Source organism: Bos grunniens, chromosome 14, assembly GCF_055505025.1.
Source record: "Bos grunniens cultivar Pamir isolate PY7600 chromosome 14, Bosgru_T2T1.0, whole genome shotgun sequence".
Taxonomy (NCBI): domain Eukaryota; kingdom Metazoa; phylum Chordata; class Mammalia; order Artiodactyla; family Bovidae; genus Bos; species Bos grunniens.
In genome coordinates, this window is record NC_141178.1 from 48510747 (window position 1) to 48531001 (window position 20255).

The 20255-nt window shown below is 43.5% G+C and overlaps 1 protein-coding gene across 16 annotated transcripts in view; it reads left to right on the forward strand.

The window, feature by feature from the left end:
* Positions 1–18789, forward strand: part of NCOA2 (nuclear receptor coactivator 2) — a 287169-nt gene extending 268380 nt beyond the window's left edge. For all 16 annotated transcript variants that reach the window (XM_086336624.1, XM_086336640.1, XM_086336626.1 and 13 more), the window contains 8 exons: positions 590–755; positions 3503–3781; positions 4661–4738; positions 6344–6581; positions 8719–8896; positions 9719–9917; positions 13804–13893; positions 14948–18789. In XM_086336624.1, coding sequence (XP_086192750.1) covers positions 590–755; positions 3503–3781; positions 4661–4738; positions 6344–6581; positions 8719–8896; positions 9719–9917; positions 13804–13893; positions 14948–14959 — 1240 coding nt within the window. In that variant the 3' untranslated portion in view covers positions 14960–18789. The remainder of the gene's footprint in view (positions 1–589; positions 756–3502; positions 3782–4660; positions 4739–6343; positions 6582–8718; positions 8897–9718; positions 9918–13803; positions 13894–14947) is intronic.
* The last annotated feature ends 1466 nt before the right edge of the window (positions 18790–20255 follow it).

The window sequence follows — 20255 nt, forward strand, 5'->3', positions numbered from 1 at the left end:
CATTGTAGATTTGTGGGCACACGGTGGTCACCCCGGCCGGTGATGAATCCCCACTTTGTAGTGTTGCCTGTCTGTTCTCCAGCACGGAGTCTGACAAGCCCTCCAAGCCTCAGCTTTGCCAGTTTTAGAGCAGGAGCAATAAAAACAACAATCATAACATCCAGTGCCTTAACGTGTGTCTCACCTATCTCTGTTGTTGTTGTTGTTGTTTAGTCGCTCAGTTGTATCTGACTCTCTTGCAACCCCATGGGCTGTAACTCACCAGGCTCCTGGTGAGTTATGTCCTTAGGGATTCTCCAAGCAAGAGAATACTGGAATGGGTTGCCATTTCCTCTCCAGGGTGTCTTCCCTACCTAGGCATCAAACCCAGATCTCCTCCTGCATTGGCAGGTGGATTCTTAACCACTGAGCCACCAGGGAAGCCCCCTATCTGTGTTAGGCACTAAATAATGCGTATCTATTATGTGGGGTTGTTGTTTGTGTCTGACTGGTACCGTATTTTACTACTTTTGTTATTAAGGCAGGAAAAAAATGTTCTCTAATCAACTCACTTTTCCATGGGCACGAGATGAAGTTTGTCTCTTTACAGGCAGCCATTCGGCAGCTCTCCCGACGACTTGCTGTGTCCACATCCCGCAGCAGAGTCTCCGAGTGATGAAGGCGCTCTCCTGGACCAGCTGTACATGGCCTTGAGGAACTTTGATGGCCTGGAGGAGATCGACAGAGCCCTGGGGATACCCGAGCTCGTCAGCCAGGTGGGCACACCATGAGGCTGGCGGAGGCCAAGCTCGCAGGGACACAGAGACGTCTGTTTTCTTCTGCTTGCACATAAACGGCAGTCGGCTTTTTAGAACGTGCTCTTCCCTCGTAACCAGGAGCCCTGTTTCCTGTCACCCCCTCTCCTTGTTACTCCCACATCAACTTTTGCCCCAGAATGGAAATGACCAAGAATGAATTTTACCTGTAATTTGGATTTATTTGCCCAAAAGACATAAACTCAAGTCCAGGTCACTTGACTATGGCAGGGAGGAACATAACAAGGAGCAGAGAGGCCAGGAACAGACCACTGCTGTCTCAGCGATCTAGAACCTTCCATCTCAAAACCAGTATCCTTCATCTTATATCTGTGAGCTAGTGATAGGAAGCTACTTGTGTTAAAACAGGTTGCACATAAGTTAGCAGAAGTCACTTTAAAGGTGAAGTTAGCCAGTCTCCGTGGGCTTACATTGCTTCCCCCGCTGCCCATGCCCCCATTCCCTTCTCCAGGGGATCTTCCCAACCTGGGGATCGAACCCAGATCTCCATTACAGGCACATTCTTTATCGTCTGAGCCCCCAGGGAAGCCTGTATAGTTGATTTAGTTGGTGACATAAAGTCATTTAAGAGTACTTTATAGCAGCAATATAATAACCTAACAGAGTCTCATGAAATAATTTGGAGGACTTTTCTCAGTCTGGCTACGCAGCCCAATTGATGTGAAGCAGGCATCCTGTTTTCCCGTAGAAAGATCACAGGCTCACTGCCGTCTTCTTCTTTTCTCATCATGAATCATCTTTGTCTTAGTGCTAAGAAGTACCTTCCAGAGTTTGATCTGCTTCCTGGACGTGTGAGGTGTTGAGAGGGTCTGTGAGAAGGGTGGTGCCGAGTCATGGGAGACTTTCTCTGAAGCATTAAAACTAGTCTTGTCGTAATCCCCACATTCAGCAGACAGAAGTGGGAGTTAAGACTTGTCAATTCATACTGAGAACAGCAGAATGGAAAGAGATGACTTGAGGTTGCATGACATAACCTGAATAAATCAAGAGAGGAAAATGGAGTTGAAATATTTCCTGTGTGGCTGGTTTGTTTTGCCTTTAGCGCTGGTGAGAATTTAGCATTTAGCACTGTTATCCCTGTGTTTCGTCTAAGTGACATTTAAAGATATATGATTCTTGGGGTTGCTGCGTGACTCAAGCATTGTTTTTATCAAAACTGGTGTCATTTCATCATTGAATATCTTCAATCTTTTTTTTTTTTAATTTGTGTTTCTATGTTGTCTCATCAAATCCATCCTTATAATGTCATATTACCTGAATTATAGAAATAGTGATTATTAGGTGAAGTTGGGGAAATGTAGAATACAAATGGGCTTTATTTGTAGTCATCAGAGTTATGTGTTTTCTTTAAAAATGGAAATTACTTAAACTTTCTCTCTTCTAAAGATGGGCCAATACTTCAAGATCTGAGATGGTTTTGTGGATATACTTAGAGCAGTAATTCAACAGTGAATGGTTCCCATGAGTGGGCTCCACATTTTTAAAACTATTATGCACAAGAAGATGGGCCCAGTTCTCACGGTTAAACTTGATCTGAGGGCAGGATTCTGGGTGGCCCCAGGCCTGCTGTCACATGGATAGACTAGCTTAAGGAAAACCTAGGATGTTACTGTGGTTAAAGCACACCTAAGAGATGACTTTACAGTTGGGTCCTTCCCTCCTCTCTGTTGGGAGGTTCATAGCAGAAGGAAGAAAGAATGAGCCAAGTGCACCCTCCAGATTTGCAGTCATTTTAGGGCCACCTGACCTGAAGTTGTCACCCCTGGGAAATTCTGGATTTTCTGTACCCACTCCATTCTGAGCCAGATAGATGGAGTAGCTCTAAGAAGTCAAGAAGGACAAACACATTAGATACATCTAGTTGGAAATAAGATGGTGGGACTTCCCTGGGGGTCCAGCAGTTAAGAATCCACTTTCCACTGCAGGGGGACATGGGTTTGATCCTGGGTCAGGAACCTAAGATCTCACATGCCACAGGGCAACTAACCCTTTGTGCCACACCTAGCGAAGCCCCTGCACTACAACAAAGACCCAACACAGCCAAAGGAAAAAAAAAGGAAATAAGATGGTGGCAGAATGTGGACCGTGTAGGGAATTCTGACGACCACAGAAAGCAGTCAGATACGGCAGTGTGTCACATTGGTGAGCAGCTCAGGTCTTAAATCACAGACTCGACTGGAACCGACTCCTTACCTGCCAGACAGGCTTGCTGCAGTTTACCGCGCATCTCCAAGTCTCAGTTTAACTGTCTGCAAAATGGGAATAATAGCGGTGGGCACCCCAACACTGCTGACCCCAGCCAGGTGTCAAGGCAGTTGTCTACTTGAAGTGAATAAGCAGTCAGAACACTGAACACACCTGGGAGACATGTGCACCAGGTTCAGGTCAGTCAGATTGGTGGTGAGAGTAGGAGGCTTTCTATACTTATGACCGCTTCCCCCTTCCCTGGGAAGAAGGGTTGCTGGGAGTCAGGCCTGAAGCCCGCTTCTTGCCTCAAGTAACTGGATCTTTTGAACAAAGAGGCGTTTTCTACGAAGACAAGGAGAGTCAGGGGAGAAGTACCTTTGTGCCATAAGTACAACAGCAGAAGCTTCAGAGACAGGGCAGTGAGAGGAAAGTCTTATGTTCACTCTGTGGTTTCTGCTGGTTTTATTTATGTGTTGGTCATCTGGGGGCTTTCTCTTCAGAGCCAAGGTGTGGACCCGGAGCAGTTCTCCAGTCAGGATTCCAGCCTCATGCTAGAGCAGAAGACCCCCGTGTTCCCGCAGCAGTATGCATCTCAGGCGCAGATGGCCCAGGGCAGCTACACGCCCATGCAGGATCCAAACTTCCATACCATGGGACAGCGGCCCAGTTACGCCACCCTCCGCATGCAGCCGCGGCCTGGCCTCAGGCCCACAGGCCTTGTGCAGAGCCAGCCCAACCAGCTGAGGCTTCAACTGCAGCATCGCCTCCAAGCACAGCAGGTGTGTTCCTGGCCACTACGCAGAAAGTCGGGGTGGGGTACACAGTGAAGGTGGATGTGAGATGGCACGAGAACGGGGCGTCCTTTTGGGGGCTTAAGTCTCATTCTGTCCTAAGACAGTGAAGATGTTGCCATGATCATACAGCTTTCATGCTCATTTCTGCTTTCTTCTTTCCCTTCTTTCTTGCTCCTCTGCTGACCCTGCTTCCAGCTAGAGCAGCTCTCCTCTGATTTCCTAGCTCAGTGATTTACTGATGGGCTAACCTTGAGTTCTCCAAGCCTCAGTGTTTACATCTATAAAATGGAGCTGTTAACAGGCTAAGGCTCCATGTATGGGTTGACAGGACCCAGCACAGTTTCTGGCCCCAAGTGAGTACGCAGGACACCAGGAGCTCCTGCCATGAGTCCTCTCTTGTGATCAAAATCATGGCTTTTAGCAGAATGGTGGCAGAGGGGTGGTGCATTAAGGAATAGCTCTTTTGCTCAAGAAAGTATGTTCTCACTGAAACAAGCCTGGACAGATTTCTGTCATATAGTAAATAACAGTATTGTGGACTTTAAATATCTCCCCTCATTTTTTTCCCTCTGCTTTTTTCCTTAATCTTCCTCTTGGCCTCCTCTTCTGACCATTCTACTCTTTTTCTCCCTTGCAAACAGTGTACTTTCCAAACGGTCCAAAATAACTTCTCAGCTACAAGCAATGGGAAGCATCACTTGATAACTAGCTCACAAGGGTATCCAGCCACACACCATGTGGTTTCAGTATCCAGCAGCATGTGGATGTTGGGTTTGGGGGCTGGGGAAGGTTTCTTGAGGTGGGAATTTGAAGTAAAATATATTCTGTTTAAAAGTGTACTGATTCCCATGTATGTGCATTTAGAATCGCCAGCCACTTATGAATCAAATCAGCAATGTTTCAAATGTGAACTTGACTCTGAGGCCTGGAGTACCCACACAGGTAAGGGGCAGACAAGCTGTCAGTATCCACTTAACCTGTCTCATCATTTCCCTCCTTGATATCCTATGTAAAGCGACTTAGAAGGCCACACATAGATCTAGATCCAGACAATGGAGGTCACGCCATGTGCTTATTGGTCTAGTCTGTTGTCTTTGTGGTTCCCTCCCCATCACTGCCATTTTTATTGCCACATACGGTCAGTTACCATTATTCACACTGTGTGTTCAGTCCTGGGTTTCCCTGATGGCTCAGTGAGTAAAGAACCTGCCTGCAATGCAGGAGACCACAGGGGATGCGGGTTCAGTCCCTGGGTCGGGAAGATCCCCTGGAGGAGGAAATGGCAAGACACTCCAGTATTCTTGCCTGGAGAATCACGTGGACAGAGGAGCCTGGGATACAATCCACAGGGTCACAAAGAGTGGGACTGACTAAGCAAGCAAGCAAAGTTCCTGCCAACACTGAATTGGCAAATAGTGAACCGTTGCTTCTAGGAGAAATAGTGTTCGGTTTCTTTGAGCCTCTTGTCACATTTTCATCAGTCAGTCCATGTGTGTTTCTGTTTGAGGACACCTTTTGTAATATATATTGTTGATCCATTAACGTCAAACTCAAAGCCAGCAGCACCATAACTCACGCCTGAATGAAGCTCGTCTAACTCACACAGTTTCCCCCACAAGGCACATCAGCCTCCTGGACTTGTTTAGGACACTAGATAGCACTAGTCTCAGGACTAGTTTTAAACAGCAGAGTTACTGATAAAAAGCACAACAGTGTGAAAAATGTGGAACTAAGTAGTCCACAAGAAGGACACTTGTCTGCAGTGTGAGAGCTGAAACAAGAACTGATGTCACCTCGTTTCAGCCGTGGGTAGGAATGTGCATGTTGGGCTTCTCACATTTTTTGCTGTTCCACATGTATCCATAAATGACGATGGTGCAGTGAGTATTGGTTCTGGGGTGACAAGTACATGTTAGCGGGTAGGCCAGCTCGCCAGTCCGTGAATAATGAAGTCAGCTATATACAGCCAAGATCCATAACCAGCCTGTCCCCCTCACTGACAGCAAGCACGGTACCCCTTCCCTCATCCATCCTTCCATCCACCCTCCATCCTGGCCTCTGTCACCCTCCTCTCCTTACGCAACTCCCTTTCTTTCTGCCTCCATTCAGCCTTTTCTCAAGTGCTTCAAAGCCACCTTTCAGCAAAGTGACTTGGCGTCCCTTTAGACTTGAATGTCCCTTAATGAGCCTCTAAACTGCCATCTTCAAGGTTTCTGTACAGAGTCTTCTTACAGACGGGACTGATGTTATCTTGGGGTCCCATAGTTAATGGTGTCCTCTCACAGTGAGTCTCCAGTTTATTGATAGTCACTCTGAACTGACCCACATCAGTCATTGCAAGGGTTCTGAATCCTCACTGTGTGTACAGAACTCAGGGCTCACATTCTCCACCGCCAGTTGTTCAGCTCTAAAATGTTCTCTCTTTATTTTCCAAATAATGTTGCATGAGCCTGTACCTTCTGTTATCCTGTTTCTAACATGCGGTTTCTTTTTCGATCTGTGCCCACCCCCATGTCTTCCTCCGTGTATTGCCCACCCCCATTCCAGGCACCTATTAACGCCCAGATGCTGGCCCAGAGACAGAGGGAAATCCTGAACCAACATCTTCGACAAAGACAGATGCATCATCAGCAGCAGCAGGTTCAGCAGCGAACCCTGATGATGCGAGGGCAGGGGCTGAACATGACGCCCAGCGTGGTGGCTCCCAGTGGCGTGCCGGCAGCCATGAGCAACCCCCGGATCCCCCAGGCAAATGCGCAGCAGTTTCCATTCCCTCCAAACTACGGTATGGGACCTAGACCCCCACCACCTTCTACCACTCCTTTCTTCCCAGGGTCCCCTCACTGTCCGGAGTCACAGCTCTTTGTGTGGATCCCAGATGAACCTGGCTAACCAGGGGATGCTAGGAAACCCGCAAGGACAGCTGGGGCTCATCAGGAGTCCCCAGGTCCAATGCAGTATCTTCCCATCTCAGCTCAGCCACTACCCTGTCTCCGAGCACAGGTCTTACTTTAAGAATAACCAGACTAGGTGGGCACACAGTGCCAGTCGTGTGCATAAGCGTGTACACATGTCTGTGTTTACATCCATGTCTGTAAACACAGGTGCACGTGCATATACTTGAGTCTGCTTAGACAAACTGGTAGATACAAATGTTGAAAGATGTATATCCTTTAAGTGTTACAGACCTTCTATGACTTGAGAAAAATAAAGGCTTCCCTGGTGGCTCAGATGGCAAAGAATCTGCCTGCAATACAGGAGGACCCGGGTTTGATGCCAGGGTAGGGAAGATCCCCTGGAGAAGGGAATGGCTACCCACTCCAGTATTCTTGCCTGGGAAATCTCATGGACAGAGGAGCCTGGCAGGCTACAGTCCATGGGGTCGCAGAGAGTTGGACACGACTAAGCGACTAACACTTCCACTTTCAATATTACATCAAATCTTTAATGAATTGATAATTCTTCAGAAGTGCCTTACAGAAATCACAGTGGACTAGCTCTTCATTTTCTTTGTATTGATTTGTTGTTTAATGTCAATCTTAAGCAACAAGCATGCTGTGTCATAAACATTAATATTTGTATGCATGTCATATTCGGTTAATAGTTGAATTATTGATAAAAGTTAAGTGTTTACATCAAGGTTAACATTCAAAATGACTCTCCCCATCTCCCACCAGAGTTCTCTAAAAACAACTACCCAGTCTTTGTGGTGCTTGAACCTCACATCTCCTATTTCTTTCAAGACCCAGAAGGATAATGTACAGCTTTTTCCTGTGTGATCTTAAGTTTTTCTTTCATAGCTTATTAAAGTAGTCATTAAATGTGCGTATTTTACAAGTCTTCTAGGCAAAAATGGGATTACCTTAATGTCATCCCTGAAATTTTCTAAAAAGCTGCCTCCTTTGTTTCCCAGCTCTTCCTCTCTTTCTTTTTTGATGATTTAAGAAGGTCTGCTCAAAGTTTTCTTTCCTTTTAATGTAAACACCATTTGCCTCTAAACTGACCAAGCAGCTTACATGGAGTTTTTCTTTTTCTTGTTAATCTTGTATAGTGCAAAAGTATCCCAGATACTTGTATAGTGTACAAGTAATTTTATATAGTGTACAAGTAATCTTGTATACTGTAAAAGTATTCTTTATGAATACACAGTAAGCTAATCATGAATGCACTTACTTTTTTAAATTTTGTATTTTTTAGCCATATCATGTGACTTGTAGAATCCCAGTTCCCTGACTAGCAATCGAACCCAGGCCCTTAACAGTAAAAGTGGAGACTCCTAACAACTGGACTGCCAGGGAATTCTCATGGTCACTTATTTTTAAAACATAGCTATCTCATCATACAATAACTTAATTTAATAAAAAAGTAGTCAAGTGTGTTGATTTTTGAGAGAACCAAACTTTAATCCAGTTTAACCTAATTGTAGTGACACATAAACATTGAAAGACTGTTTCCAGTCAAAGAGAAATACATACATTTGACCCATTGTTGATTTGCCAGGGATATGGGGCAAGAATGATATTTTCTTTGTCTTTAGTCTCCATAGTTAATATGTCTCCTGGGCACGCCTCTAATTACCATAGAGAACCAAGGTATGAAGAGTTTTTCTTCATGCATTTTATCCCAACTTGGAATCCTTTCTAAATGTGTATAACTTACCAGCACAAGATAGGGTATTTGAAAGTAATTTTATTTTTTTAAGAAATTTGTTTTTATTTGAAAGATAATTGCTTTGCAATATTGTTTTGATTTCTGCCATACCTTAACATGAATTAGCCATAGATGTACATATGTTCCCTCCCTCTTGAATCTCCCTCATGAAAGTAATTTTCTTTGTGTATTTGATTTGAATGTTCTCTTTTGTCCCCTGCCTCAACGATAAAACTAACAGCCTCCTTGGGATTTCTGTTCTGTCTTTTAAGGAATAAGTCAGCAGCCTGACCCCGGCTTCACTGGGGCCGCCGCACCCCAGAGCCCTCTGATATCACCCCGGCTGGCGCACACCCAGAGCCCCATGCTGCAGCAGTCCCAGGCAAACCCAGCCTACCAGGCCTCCTCGGACATGAACGGGTGGGCGCAGGGGAGCATGGGCGCAAACAGGTATGCTGCGTGTCTGTGTCTTTTTGAAACGATCACCAGGCAATCTTTCTATAGCCCGCCTGTCTCTTTTCTGGAAAGTTCTTCTTTGTTCAAGCAAACAATACCCAGTAAACTCCTGAGTAATAAGCCAATCTGCTTTTCCTAGGGCAGATGTTACCAGAATTTACCAAACCCTAGCTTAATATTTTTGCCTTGGGAGTAAAAGGAACCCCACCCCCGCTACCACCACCGCCGCAAGAAGGTAGCACCCCCAATGTATGAGAGCAAGTGCTGTGGAGGCAGTGGCCTGGAAGCCACCTTCTTATCGTGTGTACATACTCAGCTGCTTCAGTCATGTCCAGCTCTTTGCAGCACTATAGCACAGCAGGCTCCTCTGTCCACGGGATTCTCCAGGCAAGAATACTGGAGTGGGTTGCCATGCCCTCCTCCAGGGGATCTTCCCAACCCAGGGATTGAACCCGCCTCTCTTACATCTCCTGCGTTGGCAGACACGTTCTTTACCACTAGCGCCACCTGGGAAGCCCACCCCCCTCTCAGTGCAGGTAATAAAAGCAAACAGAATCCTTGTCTGGTGCAGACATGAGAGTGCAAAGTGTCCCTCCAGACTTTGTCCACCACCCCAACATGGTGATGATGGGGACAGGTCAGAACGCAGTGACCCCTGCAGCTTGGCTGAGCCCTTCCCCTGCTGTCTCTGATCTCACCGTCTCCTGGCCATCACCCCATGCCCCACTCCCCGGGTTCTCTCAGCCTAGGTTTATTCATCCTGCCTCCCTGTTTGCCCAAGGGCTCTAACATTGTAATTTTTCACCGTGTTTCTAGCATGTTCTCGCAACAGTCCCCTCCACACTTCGCACAGCAGGCAAACACCAGCATGTACAATAACAATATGAACATCAATGTATCCATGGCGACCAACACAGGCGGGATGAACAACATGAACCAGATGACCGGACAGATCAGCATGACCTCAGTGACCTCCGTGCCTACGTCAGGGCTGTCCTCCATGGGTCCCGAGCAGGTGAGCACCCCAAAGAGAAACCACCCTCAGTTTCTTGATTGCAACTTTTTGTCTGTTTCTGCTATTAAATGAGTCTTTCCATGTGCTTAACGTCTGCCATCAATTCCCACATTTATTTTGAAGAGTGTTTTTTCACCTTACCATCACTAGTGTTAGTGCAATTAACAGAAATACGTGTTAATGATGAAATAAACACAAAAGGATCTCTGACAGCTCAAAGATCTTTTAAAATATTTCTTAACTAACTTGTCTTCTAAATTTTTCTCTTATTTGAAGGCTTTTGCAGTATCAAAAATGAATGTCAAAAAATGGAGTGATGAAATGCACTTTCTTAAATAGTTATATTTGGGGATTTTCAAGAACTGATGTTTTTTTCTCCTAAACATAAAACCAGGTGAAGGGAGCTCCCTGGCAGTCCGGTGGTTAGGACTCTGCTTTCACTGCTGAGGGTGCAGGTTCAGTCCCTGGTCAGGGAACTAAGATTCCACAAGTCATGCAGCATGGCCAAAGGACAGGGGGTGGGAAAGGATCGTTGGTCTACTTTGCACTCAAAAAAGTAAACATATAACGACATAAGATATAATGGTCGTCTGAGTTAAATTCACCCATTCCAGTCCATTTTAGTTCACCAATTCCTAAAATGTCAATGTTCACTCTTGCCATCCCCTCCTTGTTTAACCACTTACAATTTGCCTTGATTCGTGGATGGACCTAACATTCCAGGCTCCTAGGCAGTATTGCTCTTGTTTGGAAGAAATGGAGTAGCCATAATAGTCAACGAAAGAGTCCAAAAGGCAGTACTTGGATGCAGTCCCAAAAACGACAGAATGATTTATCTCTGTTCATTTCCAAGTCTAACCATTCAGTTTCACAGTATTCCAAGTCTATACCCTGACTAGTGACGCTGAAGAAGCTGAAGTTGAATGGTTCTATGAAGAACAAAACCTTCTAGAACTAACACCAAAAAAAACACGTCCTCTTCCTTATTGGGGACTAGAATGCAATAGTAGGAAGTCAAGAGCTACCTGGAGTAACAGGCAAATTTGGCCTTGGAGTACAAAGCGCAACAGGTCAAAGGCTAACAGAGTTTTGCCAAGAGAACGCACTGGTCATAGCAAACACCCTTTTCCAACAACACAAGAGAAGACTCTACACATGGACATCACCAGATGATCAACACCGAAATCACATTGATTATATTCTTAGGATCCAAAGATGGAGAAGCTTTACAGTCAGCAAAAACAAAACCAGGAGCTGACTGTGGCTCAGATCATGAATGCCTTATTGTCAAATTCAGACTTAAATTGAAGAAAGTAGGGAAAACCACTAGACCATTCAGGTATGACCTAAATCAAATCCCTTGCGATTATACAGTGGAAGTGACAAATGGATTCAAGGGATTAGATCTGATAGAGTGCCTGAAGAACTATGGACAGAGGAACATTGTACAGGAGGCAGTGATCAATACCATCCCCAAGAAAAAGTAATGCAAAAAGGCAAAATGGTTGTCTGACAAGGCCTTACAAATAGCTGAGAAAAGAAGAGAAGCAAAGGAAAAAAGGAAAAATATAATATTTGAATGCAGAGTTCCAAAGAATAGCAGGGAGAGATGAGAAAGCCTTCCTCAGTGATCAATGCAAAGAAATAGAAGAAAACAATAGAATGGGAAAGACTAGACATCTCTTCAAGAAAATTAGAGATACCAAGGGAACATTTCATGCAAAGATGGGCTCAGTAAAGGACAGAAATGGTATGGACCTAACAGAAGCAGAAGATACTAAGAACACGTGGCAAGAATACACAGAAGAACTAAACAAAAAAAGATCTTCATGACCCAGATAATCACAATGGTGTGATCACTCACCTAGAGCCAGACATCCTGGAATGTGAAGTCAAGTGGACCTTAGGAAGTATCACTATGAACAAAGCTAGTGGAGGTTATGGAATTCGAGTTGAGCTACTTCAAATGCTACAAGATAATACTGTGAAAGTGCTGCACTCAATATGCCAGCAAATTTGGAAAACTCAGCAGTGGCCACAGGACTGAAAAAGGTCAGTTTTCATTCCAATCCCAAAGAAAGGCAATGCCAAAGAATGTTCAAACTACCACACAATTGCACTCATCTCACACACTAGCAAAGTAATGCTCACAATTCTCCAAGCCAGGCTTCAACAGTACATGAACTGTGAACTTCCAGATGTTCAAGCTGGATTTAGAAAAGGCAGAGGAACCAGAGATCAAATTGCCAACATCCATTGGATCATCGAAAAAGCAAGAGAATTCCAGAAAAACGTCTACTTCTGCTGTACTGACTACTCCAAAGCCTTTGACTGTGTGGATCACAACAAATTGTGGAAAATTGTTAAAGAAATGGGAATACCAGAACACCTGACCTGCCTTCAGAGAAACCTATATGCAGGTCAAGAAGCAACAGTTAGGACTTGACATGGAACAAAAGACTGGTTCCAAATAGGAAAAGGAGTACGTCAAGGCTGTATATTGTCACCCTGCTTATTTAACTTATATGAAGAGTACATTATTTGAAATGCCAGGCTGGATGAAACACAAGCTGAAATCAAGATTGCTAGGAGAAATATCAATAACCTCAGATTCTCAGATGACACTAACCTATAGCAGAAAGCGAAGAAGAACTAAAGAGCTTCTTGATGAAAGTGAAAGAGGAGAGTGAAAAGTTGGCTTAAAACTCAACATTCAGAAAACTAAGATCATGGCATCCAGTCCCATCATTTCATGGCAAATAGATGGGAAACAGTGGAAACAGTGACAGACTTTATTTTGGGGGGCTGCAAAATCACTGCAAATGGTGACTGCAGCCATGAAATTAAAAGACGCTTACTCCTTGGAAGAAAAGCTATGACCAACCTAGACTGCATATTAAAAAGCAGAGATAATTACTTTACCAACAAAGGTCCATCTTGTCAAAGCTATGGTTTTTCCAGTAATCATGTATGGATGTGAGAGTTGGACTATAAAGAAAGCTGAGTGTTGAAGAATTGATGCTTTTGAACTGCGGTGTTGGAGAAGACTTGAGAGAGTCCCTTGGACTGCAGGAAGATCCAGCCATTCCATCCTAAAGGAAATCAGTCCTGAATATTCATTGGAAGGACTGATGCTGAAGCTGAAACTCCAATACTTTGGCCACCTGATGCAAAGAACCAACTCATTGGAAAAACCCTAATGCTGGGAAAGATCGAAGGCAGGAGGAGAAGTGGACAACAGAGGATGAGATGGTTGGATGGCATCACTGACATGATGAACATGAGTTTCAGCAAGCTCTGGGAGTTGGTGATGGACAGGGAAGCCTGGCATGCTGCAGTCCATGGACTCACAAAGAGTCGGACAAGACTGAGCAACTGAACTGAACTGAAAGACATAAGAATGTTTCTAATATTATTATCTCTGTTGAATTTCTATATAGAATGCAAATGAAAATTAATTGTGAAGGCAGCCAGTGTATTTATAGGGGCTTCTCAGGTGATGCTAGTGGTAAAGAACCCACCTGCCCGTTCAGGAGACCTGAGAGATGTGGGTTTGATCCCTGGGTGGAGAAAATCATCTAGAGAAGAAAATGGCAACCCACTCTAGTATTCTTGCCTGGAGAACCCCATGGACAGAGGAGCCTGTCAGGCTATAGTCCATGGGGTCGCAGAGAGTCGAACACAGATGAGAGTGAGCGCAGCACGTTTTCACGTTCCTCCACACTCCCCCCAGAACTTGCATGTGGGAGACTAGATGAGGGGAGTGGCCTTCTGTCCTGGTAATTCTGCTCCTGGAAACAAAGCAGAAGCTTGGTGGGTGGCTGCTCCCCAGTAGGCGTATGGATGTCTCTCAAGATAAAGCCCCGTGCTGTCCTGTCGCCCTCAGGTGAATGACCCTGCTCTGAGGGGAGGCGGCCTTTTCCCTAGCCAGCTGCCTGGGATGGACATGATTAAGCAGGAGGGAGATGCATCACGGGTAAGAAACCAGAGAAATAAACCCGCGGCTGTGAGTATTCCATAGACTAGAATTGGCACAGACACGTTGTCAGCCAGTAGGCTGAGGAGAATTGTGTAATATGGACTTCCCCGGCGGTCCAGTGGCTAAGACCCTGCCCTTCCAATGCAGGAGCCACATGCTGTGCAATGCAGCCAAAAAGAGAAGGGAAAAAAAAAATCTCATTTTATTGGATATACAACGATGTTTGTGTGAGTAATTTTTTATTTAAGCTCATTTTAATTGAGCTGATGGTGGCATATGATTTAAAAACACTCATTTTGCCCCAGAATGGAATGATTATAGCAAAGCAAAAAATGAAATAGCAAAGAATTAGGCGTGTTAGCACAAACTCTGATTTCTTTTTGTTTCTGAATTGTAATGTTTGATTTTCAGAAGGATGAAGAGGAACTGGCTTCTAATTGTTCTCTCTCCCTTAATTAAGTCTCAGTTTACTCTAAGGGGAAGGCTACTGCAGGTCAGATGGTGCAGGGCGTTCAGAAGGTCTAGGGTGGACTCCCTGGTGGTTCAGTGGCTAAGACCCCACTCTCCCTTCATTAAGCCCAAGTTTATTCTAAGTGTTCTAGATTTCATTTTCTTTAAGCAGCAGTCTTAAAATCTGATCTATATTATTTCTTTATCATCTTAAACACTTTTTCTAAGAGTGATATTACTGTGTCCAACTAAATCTTGAAACAGTAGAACAGTTAGTACTGAGAACCCACCTGAGTTGGGAGCCTGGTGACAGGCCTGTTAACAAGAGGAAGGGCTCTCAACAGTTTGGCACAGGTGCTGGGGCCTCTTAAGGGAGAAAATGTTGTCCCTAGCAGTAAGTAACTATTTTCAAGTTCTCTCTTAAGTGACAAAATGTAGAATTGATGTTGAATTTCCTACAAAACAAAAAAATAAGTGAGTGTAACCTTTGTGGTTGGGGTTATTTAAAATGGCCAAGTAGTCTGATGTTTTCATGCTGGGCCTCATGATGGTTTTACCAAAAATTCTGAGCCATGACAACTTTCTCTTTATTTTCCCGCAGAAATACTGCTGACACTGAAGGTAGCTGGTTGCTTCTTTCTTCAGCTGACTGGGCTCACTTGCTCAAGACACTTACCAATCTGGAGAGCTGCGTCTCTTCGTTTCGACCCAACCGACCTGCCATCCAGCCCTGCCCGAGCAAGACGGGCTGACGGCCGAGTCCCTCGGCTCCTCCTCCTGGGGGAGCCGCCTGTCGGGTTGACAGATGGTCTGCAGCTCGCGTCCGGACAGTTGTCAGTCTGTTCACTGCATTCACCTTAGTGCAACTTAGATCTCTCCTGCAGAGTAAATGTTGACAGGCAGACTTCACACCCGTGTCAGATTGAATGTATCTAAATGTATGTATTTAAGGAAAACAACCCATGCTCTTGTTCTCTTCCTGTCTGGCTCCAGACACTGGTTTCTTGCTTTGTTTTCCCTGGCTAACCAGTCCAAAAGATTAAGATTTCATCTGGGGGAAAGAAAAGATTAAAAAAAAAATCAAACTAAAGATGTTTTAAGCTAAGCCTGCCTCTGGGATAAGCAGGACAGACACCGTGGACCGTGCCGTGTGTACAGACATGCCCAAGAAGTGAAGACCAAGACATCGTAGTTGTATCTTTGTAGAAAGCTCTCAAGACGGTGTTGGAAAGCATTTCCAGTTCCTTGAACAGATGAAAAAGAGCCTGTGGGAGGGCTGTTAACATTAACAAGTCCTTCTTCCTCTTTTTTTTTTCTTTTCAATTTCTTTGATTCAAACCAAACTAGTTCGCCCAAATCATGAATCAGAAAGAAATTGATTTCCAAATTCAGTTTGCTTTAGATCCATCAGAAGCTTGAATCAGCGCCTCTTCTTCCATCTGATCCTTCCCTTCTCCCTCTACCTTCCCCATTCTCCCCACTTTTTTTTTTTTTAATAAAAGCAACAGAAACCAGGTAAGCCCTTTATTATTTCCTTCCATGTTTTGCCAGCCACTTACCAGCCGCTAACTCTGAAATTCCAGAAAAAATGCATTTACTGGAAGGAGAGGAGCAAAGTTAGTACTCGAAACCCATCAGACTTTGGACACCTGCCTGGGAAGTGTGTTCATTCTGTTCCCCGCGACACTGGCCCCCCACACGGGAGAAAACCACAGTGTGCTTAAAATTGACCGCAGGCATCAGGACAGAGTTCACCTCCGCCATGTGTCTTTTATTTTGTTTTTTTTAGCAGTGCTGACTTAATAAGCCGAAGTTTTGTAAGGTACATAAAATCCAATTTATATGTAAACAAGCAATAATTTAAGTTGAGGACTTAAGTGTTTTAATTGTGTAATTTTTTGTGAGGTATACATATTGTGGAATCGAATCCAAAATGAGGTACTTCAGTGTTACAATTAGATATCTTCATAGCAGTGTCTCCTGAAAGTGTTTTGTAAAGGCTCTCAAGGCCTCGATTAGACCTAATTTGTAGACTTAAGACTTTTTATTTTCTAAATCTTGTGATTCTGCTCATAAGTCATTTATCTATCTGATATGCAGCCGCTGTAGAAACCAATTCTTGATTTTTATATGTTTATATTCTTTCTTAACCTTAGGAAGACTACGTGTTACTAAGCAGGCCACTTTTCTGGTTGTTTTTCTTGCCCACTCTGGTAGGGGAATAATCTTTTCTTAATTGGCATCAGTTTCAGACAACTGTAATACCAAGAAACTGGTGACCTTTTTTGAGCTATTTCTCCCCAACTCCTAAGACACCTACTTTCTTACCTAAATTTCAGAATGATGTCTTTTTGATGTCTAAAAAGCAAAGCATTTTATATCTCGTCAGCCAGGCCTTTTAGGAACAGAGAAGTCTTTTTTCCTTGAAATCTGCTTGTTTTTTTGTGGAAGGGTGAAAAATAGACAAACTACCCCTACTCATACGTGTCTCTCTATATGGACAGATTACGGAAGTATAGAAAGAGATAGAGCCCAAAGATAAATGGTTAAGTAGACAGTCTGAAAGCATGGCTCCATGCTAAAGAAATGTTCTGGGAAATCTGCATTTCGCTACTTTGTTTTCCACGTAGGGGGTCTCACTACAGGAAGGTGGCCCAGGCACAGCACTTGGTGGGGGCCACCAATTCACAGTCCCCCCCCTCAAAAGGCTCTGCTTTTCTCAACCAAACCATTGGGTCGCCCAGCTGTGGTGGAGGAATAACTCGGGCGGACATCAGCCCGAGCTCAGCGTCCTCACTGGCACCACAAGGCTTATGTCACACTTGGTGTCACGTGACCACTTTCCAGTTGACATTTAGAAACATGTGAATTAGAATGAATGGAACTTCACAAGAGAGAATGGAGTTTAACCTGGATTTGTCTGAGTTGGAAGTCCCTTTCCACGGGAACCCTGTCCAAAAACCCCTGTGTACCTTCTCTTGTTTGACCTTCTGCCCGCTGTGTTCTGTCAGTCCCAGTTCAGACAGATCTGATCTGCAAACCTGCCATTCCGGTAATTGGGAATAACTCATAATCATTGCCATTTTGAAGGAAGAGAGATGATCAGTTCTCTTACAGCTTAGATCAGGTCATGGGTTTTTTACATCTAATTAAGAAAAGTCAGTGAAGGAATCCTCTGATCACATTGATCATGACAGAAGCAAAGGCCAAACCAGTCCCTCCATGATCAGTATTTCTCATGGTGTACACAATAAACTTGTTAGACCGAGTACTCGGTTTTCGTTTAATAGAACAAATAATCAGTGTTTTACTTATATTACTAAATGTGAAAAACACATAATGTGAAAAGTATACATACATTAACTTGGTTGTGAAGCTCATCTACGTGTTCATGTAACGTGGTAAGTTGAAAAAGTGAAGTGAGCTGTTTTCCTGCAATGAATTCGTTGGACTCAAAAGATGAAGATGCCCCCTCCCACGTGTATCTCTCATGGCCTGTAACCATTGAAAGCAATGTTTTTGCAGTTTATATAATGCAGTTTTTAATCTGTGTGTAAAAACGGAGTTCCTATGGGCTTAACACATGAAATGGGTGGCACAGATCCCCTTGCAGAACCCAAAGATACACAATCAATTTTGAAATGCAACTTAAGCCATTAATTGTTGGTGTGAATTTAAAATTTTCTAGTATTTGTATGGTAGTATGCTGCCTCCGAGCAAAGCATTCTCTGCACAAAAGAAAATTACTGTAGTGGCTTCGATTTTAATTAGAATTTTCTCCCTGGTGTTTCTTTATAGACTAAAACGAAACCTTTTAAGTTTCTTACTACAGGTAAAAGCTATGTGCAAGAACCTCAAAATGCTAAAATCTAGCATAATGCCTTAGATCTGTTTTTAAGTCTTGTATATTCCTACATAGCTGTCCGATGTATTATATTTGTATAGTGAACTGTGTACAATTTTTTGAATAAGTGCATCATCACTTAAACTTTATGTTGTTGAATGGTGATGATGATACATTTCTTCAAACATTTAACTGTCTTTTTTTTTTTCTTATGCCATTTGTGGTTTTATTTGTACAGTTCCTCATGAAGTTGCATCTGAGATGTGTGTATATGAAAAGATTATCCAAGGGTAAAATTAAGCAATATATTAACTATGGTTCTTCAGGAGAAAGCTTACAGTGCTTCAGGTTGTGATTTATTTTCAAAATGGAGTTGACTCCAAACATCACTTTGTTCACCTGCATTGATGTTTGTATTTCTAGTGTGAGCAGTTTATGCAAAAGGTAGATATATTCAAGAGAAATTTTAAATACATTTATGCAAGTTAATATTGCTTTGCTGATGCTATTTGCTTATTTGATGTTAAATAATGCTATTGTAAATAAAGAATTCTGTTGTTATTGCATCATTTAATAAATTTTAATGCCTTCGGGTTTTACATGGCTTTGAAGATTTTCTTGAGTTTATATTATATCCTCATTCACAGTTGCAGTTAAATATAAAATTACCTGACTTGCCATTTAATAATTTCTTAGACTTATACAGTAGTTGGCACTGTTCTCAGCATGTTAACATTTATTCTCTCAATGTCCCATTTTCTAGATTTTCTGAAATCTGAAGCCTGTCTGAAGTCTGAAGCCAAGAGGGGTGTGTCTTGCTTAAGATTATCTGACAACTTAATCGCAAATAGAGGTGGAATCTAAATGAATCCTAAATGATGCTATCACCTCTCATTCCTGTTTCTCAAAAAACATTTATGAGAACAACGCGGGCTTCTTACTGGTTTATTAAGGTTATACCTTACACATTAGAATAATCATGATGGTTTTAATAGGTTGGCTTATTGGTAGTCAATAAGCAATGCAAGTACAGTACTTAAAACCCAGGTCATAAACTACATGAAATAATAAATCTGGAATTGTATTTTTTTAAATATACCAAAACCGAAATGAATGATGAGAAAAATCTATGCTAGTCACCATATTAACAAAGTAAAAGAAGAATTTAAAAAACATGATTAACTTAATAGACACTGTTGGATAAATTTGCATAGGATAAATTTCAGCCCCCATACATGAGAAAATCTCAAGGAAAAGTAAAGCTCGGCAAAGTGAATGCCCTAAAATTGTTTAAAGTTATTTGATACAATCCCCCTGTGACTTCATGGTGAAATATTAAAAGAATTGAAATAAGAACAAAATAAGTAGCCCACTACCCATGCTAAGAAATAGGTTATCAGGGATGGCGGAGGAGTAGGACAGGGAGAACACTTTCTCCCCCACAAATTCATCAAAAGAGCATTTAAACGTCGAGTAAATTCCACAAAACAACTTCTGAATGCCGGCAGAGGACATCAGGCACCCAGAAAAGCAATCCAACTCTTCGAAAGGAGGTAGGAAAAAATATAAAAGACAAAAAAAGAGACAAAAGAGGGAGGGACGGAGCTCCGTCCCGGGAAGGGAGTCTTAAAAAGAGAGAAGTTTCCAAACACCAGGAAACCTTCTCACTGCCGAATCTGTGCCGAGCTTTGGAAGCACAGAGGGCAACGTAACAGGAAGAAAAAATAAATAAACAATTAAAACTCGAAGATTGCGAGTCCTACGGTAACTCCCCCAGTGGAGAAGCAGCGCAGACGCCTGCAGGCGCCATTAACAAGCGGGGGCTGGGCAGGGAGGCGCAGCGCGGGCTGCATCGCTTAGAGTAAGAATCTGGCCTAAATACCCTGAGCACTATCTGAGCGAAATAATTTGGGCTAACAAACCAGACTGTGGGATATCTACTACGCGAAAAGCCAGCCCCAACCTAAGACCGCCAGGCCCGTGCACGGAACAAAGAATTGAACAGAGATAGCCGGCTGCAGACCTTCCCCCTCCGGTGATAGGCAGCCAGAGCCGGAAGGGGGTA